This window comes from Salmo salar, chromosome ssa13, assembly GCF_905237065.1.
Source record: "Salmo salar chromosome ssa13, Ssal_v3.1, whole genome shotgun sequence".
Lineage (NCBI taxonomy): Eukaryota > Metazoa > Chordata > Actinopteri > Salmoniformes > Salmonidae > Salmo > Salmo salar.
In genome coordinates, this window is record NC_059454.1 from 49,605,798 (window position 1) to 49,613,526 (window position 7,729).

Consider the following 7,729-nt stretch of genomic DNA (forward strand, 5'->3'; position numbering starts at 1 on the left):
AATGTTTCAAATTTGACCACATGGAGGCACTATATGCACAAATGTGTTAATCTCCATTCACAATGAGTATAATTCTATTCCATGCTATTGTAGCCTGTCTTTTGCCAAGAGGCCCGGGTTTTATGGCACAGGTGGGCAAAGTGCGCACGCACGCACACGCGCACAGTTTCATAGTAATCGGATCAATTGGCAGAATTATAACCTCGGGTAGGTCTAGTATGCGCAATTCCACCATTCTTGCATGATATCAGGATTTGGGTGTCGCTAGTCAAGATGATCAATTCCTATTGGTTATCAACCAATACAATCTAAGCACTTATAGGCCAATGAACAGTTAAATGACACATTCTGAAATAAATATATTTATTTGATGGTGACTAAACACACAACATTTAGGTTCCAAGAATTGAAACAGTAGCATTTAGGCCAATGCATCGCCAGACCTCTGGTATTTGGATAGATTAAACACACATTCAATGCACGTGAAAGATTAGATTATTTGAAACCATGGTTTGTCAATAGGCCATACAGGTTAATCAAAAAATCTCCATGAATTAATATAATATGCCTGCCATTTGGCAAGAAGAGGACACATGCACCTCAAATATTACTTTTAAACAGTAGGCTACAATATGTTTTAGCTAATCAAACCATTGGCCTCTTTCCCCATTCTAATAACTTGATCAAACTTATCCCAGCCATGTTTGAAAAACATCGGATCATAGGCCTACATACAGGAGATAAAGAGTGTTTGTGCAACCCAAAATAGATGAGGCAATATTGATTGAAAAATAACATTTTATTGAAATAAACGAAGATGCTGGATACCACACATTCCACTTTCAATTAACTTATAACGAATCCAAATGCCTCGACTTGAAAATCCAGAGGAAAACTTCAATAATCATTTATTCAACTTTTATACCGGGCTTATAAAAGTGTATAGGCCTACACTAGAAAACGGAAAATACATAACATTTACAACAAACACCTACAAGCCTAATAGCCTACCTGTAACAAAGAAGCATGATACATTTTCTTTGAAATTGACTCAATTATTTGGGGAAGAATAGGTCTATCTACATAGGCCTGTGTCACCCTCTGGACAGCAGAATACACGAATGTCCACAATTAATGTCCAATGTTCCCAACTAACGGACACTGTAAATGCATATTTGAATAGCATGAACATCTTAACACAATTCAGCAGATTGACATATTTATTTAGCCAAAAAAACGTATTTCGTTGATAAGCTATAAAATATCTTAGCACATATCAAAACAACAAGCTGTCTATATTTACACTAACTGGCTATTTTATTTTATGAATGACAGGTGAAAAACAGGCGTTCAAGTGCTCGAGTCCAACATTTCTACTCAAATGAGTGCGCAAGTGGCATTTCTGGTTGTCTGGCAAAGGGGAACTGGGGGTAGCACGCTTGGGAAGTCGAGCCACCGCTGGGGCTCAAAGGCTGGGTCATACCACCACAGGGGCATCCGTTATGTGGCATCAGGACGGACGCATGTCGGTGGTAAGCACTGTAGGTGGCGTGGAACTGATGGTTGTGGTAGTAGGTTACAGGGGAGCTGGCGTATCCATTTGGGGACACTGAGTGCACTTGTCCGTTGATGGGCTGCGACTGGGGGTAGCTGTATGAGGTGGCCTGAGGTGAGTTTGGCTGGGAGAGGGTCCAGGGTTTACTGACAAAAGGCGCCTGTACATAGACAGGTTTCTGTTGCAGGTAGAAGTGCTCCGGATAGTCCATGCAGGTGGTCCCCGCTATGTAAGGCACGGTGGCAGGTCTGTAGGGTCTCCTCACCCTTCTTCGGCGTCTGTAGTTCCCTTTCTCAAACATGTTGTCAAATGCAGGATCCAAAATCCAGAAATTCCCTTTTCTGTCACCTCCGCCCTCCCTGGGTACTTTGAGAAAGCACTCGTTGAGACTGAGGTTGTGCCGAATGCTGTTCTGCCACCCCTTCTTATTTTTCTCGTAGTAGGGAAATGTTGAGATGATGAACTGATAAATCCCGCTCAGGGTCAACCTCTTTTCTCGGCTCTCCTTGATGGCCATGGCAATGAGGGCGACGTAAGAGTACGGGGGCTTCTCCGTTTGACCCACTCTGGCCTTGCCAGTCTCGTCCACAACCTCCGCTGCGCTGGCTGTGCTCTCTGCGGAGCCCTTGGCCATGCCCGAGGACGAGTCGGTTAGATCCAATATGTCCAATCGCTGCTCATCGTGAAAGTCCTCTTTGTCCATCTTATCATGTAGTTTAAATCTTCCTCAGTTTAGGAGCTGCCAACCACACGGGAAAAGTTTTGGACAATAGTGTTCACAGGTGAGACGCGCATTCCGCTACTGTTTTAAAACCCTCCCATAGGGATGTCTGCCCTAGCTGGGACACCCTTTCATATTGCCGCTTTTCCCACACTGTTGCTGAGTTCTTTAGGGTCAACAGTTATTTGTTTAGGTTGAAAATGAGGTCACAGACATGTTGTCTGTCTGTTTATCGATATTCGTGAAGTTTTACAATACTATTAAGCCCTTTGAAACGCATAGAACAAGGTGAACTATAGATTGTGTGAGTGCGTTCAACTGACGTGTCAAGCGATGATGTTTGTAAGCAGGGATGAGTGATCTGACTTTTCTCTTACTGCAAGCTATTATATGAACTATTTGACCTACAATAACACCGCACTTTTACCCCAATATAGAGACACATAGACTACCAATCGGCTACATGATGCAGGCCAGACAGCCTTATTTAAAATATTTCCACCCTAATTGTATAAATTATATTCATCCTTTTATAATGTCATTTATATAGGTCAACGACATAAATACGAATATCCCATTAACATTTCACATCATACATTTAGTTTTTGCTTTTCAGGTTTTGTCACCAATTTAATTCGAAAAATAAGACATTTAAAAATAGAAATACATGTTTTAAGCACAATTAAGACAAACTTCATAGCTATATAATATTATGTCAACACGAAATATGACAAGAATCTTTTCAGTTAATGGATTGAATGACAGATTGGGCCTAATGGCCTGACACTGTAGTGTTGCAACATGGAAATTCCCTTTTATCCACACAGTGCGTTCTACAGTTCACCATGAATAGCACATTCACATTTTGAAACACACTGACTTATGCCCACACACAGGCATGCATGCATGCATGCACGCACACACCCACACACACCTCTACCTGTATTATTTTTCTGTATTTATTCATACATAGACATTTCCATTCCATCCAGACCTGTAAGTAGAAGTATTCTCTGGACTATTTCATGGCAGAACATTGTAAAACCATTGGTGACGTGATACCATATTTGCTCCTTTGCTGGGGGAAAAAAGGAGAGTAGGGGGGGGCAGGTATAGGGTCACGGATGGAGGATGGGCCCGAAACCATGCCTGAACCACTTCTGACCTTTTCACATTGGGGTGAACTAATCTGGCAGCGTCTGCCATGGTAAAGGCCTCTGTTTACCACATGGTCATTGATGATGGCCCGGACTTCATTAGACACAACAGTTCACTGCCATCTGTCTCCCTCTCTTTGATGTCCACCTCTTTGTATTTGTATTTATTATGGATCCCCATTAGCTGCAGCCACTCTTCCTGGGGCCCAGCAAAATTAAGGCAGTTATACATTTTAAATAACAGATTTCACAACATATTAAGTGTGTGCCCTCAAGCCTCTACTCTACTACCACTTATCTGTAACACAAAATCCATGAGTACGTGTGTGTGTGTGTGTATAGTGCGTATGTTATCGTGTGTTTGTATGCATGTGTCTATGTTTGTGTTGCTTCACAGTCCCCGCTGTTCCATAAGGTGTATTTTTATCTGATTTAAATCTAATTGTACTGCTGGTATGAGTTTCTTGATGTGGAATAGAGTTCCATGTAGTCATGGCTCTATGTAGTACTGTGTGCATCTCATAGTCTGTTCTGGACTTGGGGACTGTAAAGAGACCTCTTGTGGCATGTCTTGTGGGGTATACATGGGTGTCCGAGCTGTGTGCCAGTAGTTCAAGCAGACAGCTCGGTGCATTCAACATGTCAATACCTCTCACAAATACAAGTAGTGACGGGGCCCATGCCCACCTCTCTGACGGGTCCCTTGTCTACGAGCTCTTTGGTTTCTTCCTCTCCCTTGTTCACACTCACCCTTTTATATGGTGACCAATTGTGGTTACCGCTATGTGAAATCAATTAGGAATAACGAGTAGTCCTTAAGTATGGTTATCATGTATCATGCATGTCATTTGGGTTTAAACAAATGAGAAGAGAATCATATGAAAGTATTGTGAGCGTTGCATTGTGAAAGGCAATTGCTTTATATGAAAGGTATTTCTATATAGATGAAACACGGATTAGGTTTGGTGAAAAAATTACTGTGTGATTGTGTATATCAATTGAAAATGTGCTTAAAATTTTGAAAAAACAGCCTTTTTGATGATTTGCTTTGAGTTTTGTACTAAGAGTTTCCAGATACTTGTGAAAATAGCACCAAAGCAATAAAAATAACTATAATTTGAATAGGCCTTGATCTAAAATACCATCCCACTTAGGTTAGAAATGAAATTAATTGACAGTAATTGTTTGAATTTGAGGTTTGTGAATAAATGCTTCTATAATAGGCTAATGCCCTTGGTGGTGGAGAGACACGGGCGAGAAATGCTGAGTAATACAACATGGCCAGGCGTAGACACCATAGACATTGTAGAGACCGTAATCACTGCTACCCATAGAAATAGAATGACCAGAACAAACATTCCCATTCAAGTCGATGTTCCGTGATCGGTGGACCTTCAGCCATATTGAGTGTACCTACAGTCAAGTTGCTGTGGTGTGAAGGGCTTACTCGTTCTAGTCATTTTATTTTTATGCCACCACCCACATACAGTGAGGCATGACCAGCGGACCTGTGGGAGACAGGTGATAATGATCACCTGCTCTCAGGAGACAGACTGTCTCCCCTGAGTGACTGATAGGGAAACAGACAGATCTCTGAGTGAAATAGCTCACTGTATAAAGGCACCTGTGTGACGCTTGATTTCAGCTCAAACTAGCTGACTCAAGGCATTGTAGCAGGATGACCATTTGGACAGTTGATACAGATGTAATAGCTAGTGGTACATTGATACATTTAACAACAAACCCAAACTGAAGAAAGTTTTACAGTATCTCAAAAATATGTAGGCTACCTCATAATTCTACTGGGTACATCTATTTGCTTAACAGAAGGAAGTGAAATAAGGTACAATTCTGTAAAATCACCCATGCCCTCAGACTGCAATCTCTACATTCTTACATTCTATCAGAGATAATGTTATTAAAGGGAGCTCAGAAAGTCTCCCCATGCTAGATTTACTGACTGATGTCATGAGAGCAAAGCAAGGCGCCAGATAAAATACAATATCTCTACAGAACTACCATGCAGCAGCCTAAGCCATTTGAGACCAAACAAGAATGCAGCACAGGATAGTGCCAAAACCAAAAGAAAGATCAGGCTTAGTGCATGTAACATGATTTGGATGTACAAATACTCCTATTCTCTTATATGTAAACAAAGAGTTATGTAAAGGATATTTGTTGTGTGTTTACCAGGGCTACCTTTATTAATACTCTACATGGAACTGTCCCTCCAAATTGGTTGTTTTTCCATGATAATTCTGAGGGGATCTATTCATTACATTTCCACTGTAGGCAACACTGTCTCCCATCCTAGATTCCCGGGCCAATTAAGCACCTTTCACAGCCCAGCTTGAAAGGATTATCAGATCAAACGTTCGTATTTGATCCTCTCCAGTTTGTTACATTTGAGGAGAGACAGTTCCAGTTGTAGAGAATGTACATTGTAACAATGTTGCTATAGTTCAGTAGTTGTGAAGGTCTTTGTCTGTGGGAATTGTGGGAATTGCATCACATAGGATTAATAAAAAAATAACACATTTCTTTCTGGAGAAAACAATTCATACATATCTTTTCTGCTAAAAGTTGAATCCAAAACTAAAACAATAATAAAAATTAAAAAAACTTAACACTGCTGGTACATAGAGTCAGATCTGGGGCCATATGTATCAAGCATCTCAGATTAGGAGAGATGATCTAGGATCAGTTTGACCTTTTAGATCATAATGAACAAGATCACATGGACGAGGGGACCAGATTCTAGATCAGCATTTCTACTCTGATACACTTTATGAATACGGGCTCAGGTGTTCACGGATTCTTAAAATGCATGGAATAGTTGTGAGACGGAGGGTGAACGCCTTTAAAGATGTGGGAATTTGAAGGGGTAATGGATCACAAAGGTGCTTGGTACAGTAGCTACCTCTACCACCTGCATTGGCTATCTGTATGCTGAATGGCATTATGTACATTACATTATAACAAACGCACAAACTAGCACAGCAGTGCCATTTCTATTTGTAATATGATCCAGTGAGCATAAAAATATTTGCCATTCATTACAAAATATTTATGAATATGGTTTTAATTTGGGGGGGGGGATTTCATAACATTTTTACATTCTGACATAAAGAACACATGTTCAACATAATAAAAAAACCTGTTTTCCAATCTCAAAAATGACTACAAGTGCCAAATAAAATAGCAGGGTGGACTGTAACAGGGTTGACAATATCATCTTAAATGTGCCATGAATCCCCTTTTGACAAGAGGAATAGAAGCTTTTTCTGTCAACAGGGAGTGGCAATAAAATGCAAGCTTACCTTTTTCTAAATTGTTAAAACACTTCTAGTCTACGGGTAACAGGGTTGACATATTTTATGCTCGATCCGCACAGTTTTCCATCACAAAACACCAGAAAATGGCCAAAAAGAGTATAACCACTTCACCTACTTTTACACTATGATTTGACTATTAGATGTTCAATGTTTCTTTAGATTTTTTTTTTTAAGGAATAGTTTCACCATATTAAAATGAGAGTTCAGTTCACGTAACAGGATTGATCTTAAAATGACGGCCAGACATAAACGAATCACTAATCACATAAAATAAATATTAATCAGACATAAATTACTTTGTCAAAGCAACAAAATAACCATGGTTTTACAATGATGGTGAAAACTTGGAGAAAATGCAGAATTTTGGCACTTCAAGTCTTTATTCATATTAAAAATCTGATGTATTGAATTCTGTATGTAGTCTATATTAAAGGGTACTTCATTTAATATAGCAGGCTTCTACAATGCAATATTGGTTCACAATTTCTATTTAAAATATCAAAGTGACGAAAAGGTACTCTTTGTGGAACGACCCTGTTATTTCCATAGAAAGACTTTTAATGTATTATACAGTAGTTCAGGACATATACATTCAATACAAAACTTTATCAACAAAGTGATATCAATAAACTTATGAAAGCGAAAGAAAAAAAAATATTCCCTGTCCATCATGCATTGACAAAAGTTTAAAACAGTAAAGATTGGCCTGTGCTCACTCGAAATGCTAGAACATTTCCTCCACACTAATCTGTTGACAGATGATGCCGTTGAATACGCAGAACTGTTTCTATTCTGCCTAAACTGAAAATTATATCCAGAGATCTTCACCAAAATCAGCGTATAATGCAAACGTGTAGCAATCCAAAGGTTGCGAGTTCGAATCTCAACTTCAGCAACTTTTCAACTACCTACACATTTTTTGCTACTTTGCAACTATATACTTAGCATGTTAGCTAACCCT

The 7,729-nt window shown here is 39.6% G+C and overlaps 1 protein-coding gene across 1 annotated transcript; it reads right to left on the reverse strand.

The window, feature by feature from the left end:
• Positions 1–780: 780 nt before the first annotated feature.
• On the reverse strand, positions 781–2,421 carry foxl2l (forkhead box L2-like). Its single transcript, XM_014136744.2, has one exon. It carries the CDS (start codon positions 2,256–2,258, stop codon positions 1,374–1,376), a length of 885 nt encoding a protein of 294 aa, XP_013992219.1. The 5' UTR covers positions 2,259–2,421; the 3' UTR covers positions 781–1,373.
• Positions 2,422–7,729: the final 5,308 nt, after the last annotated feature.

Excerpts from the sequence above, each read along its gene's own strand:
- foxl2l (XM_014136744.2), bottom strand. The coding sequence starts at position 2,258 with ATGGACAAAGAGGACTTTCACGATGAGCAGCGATTGGACATATTGGAT.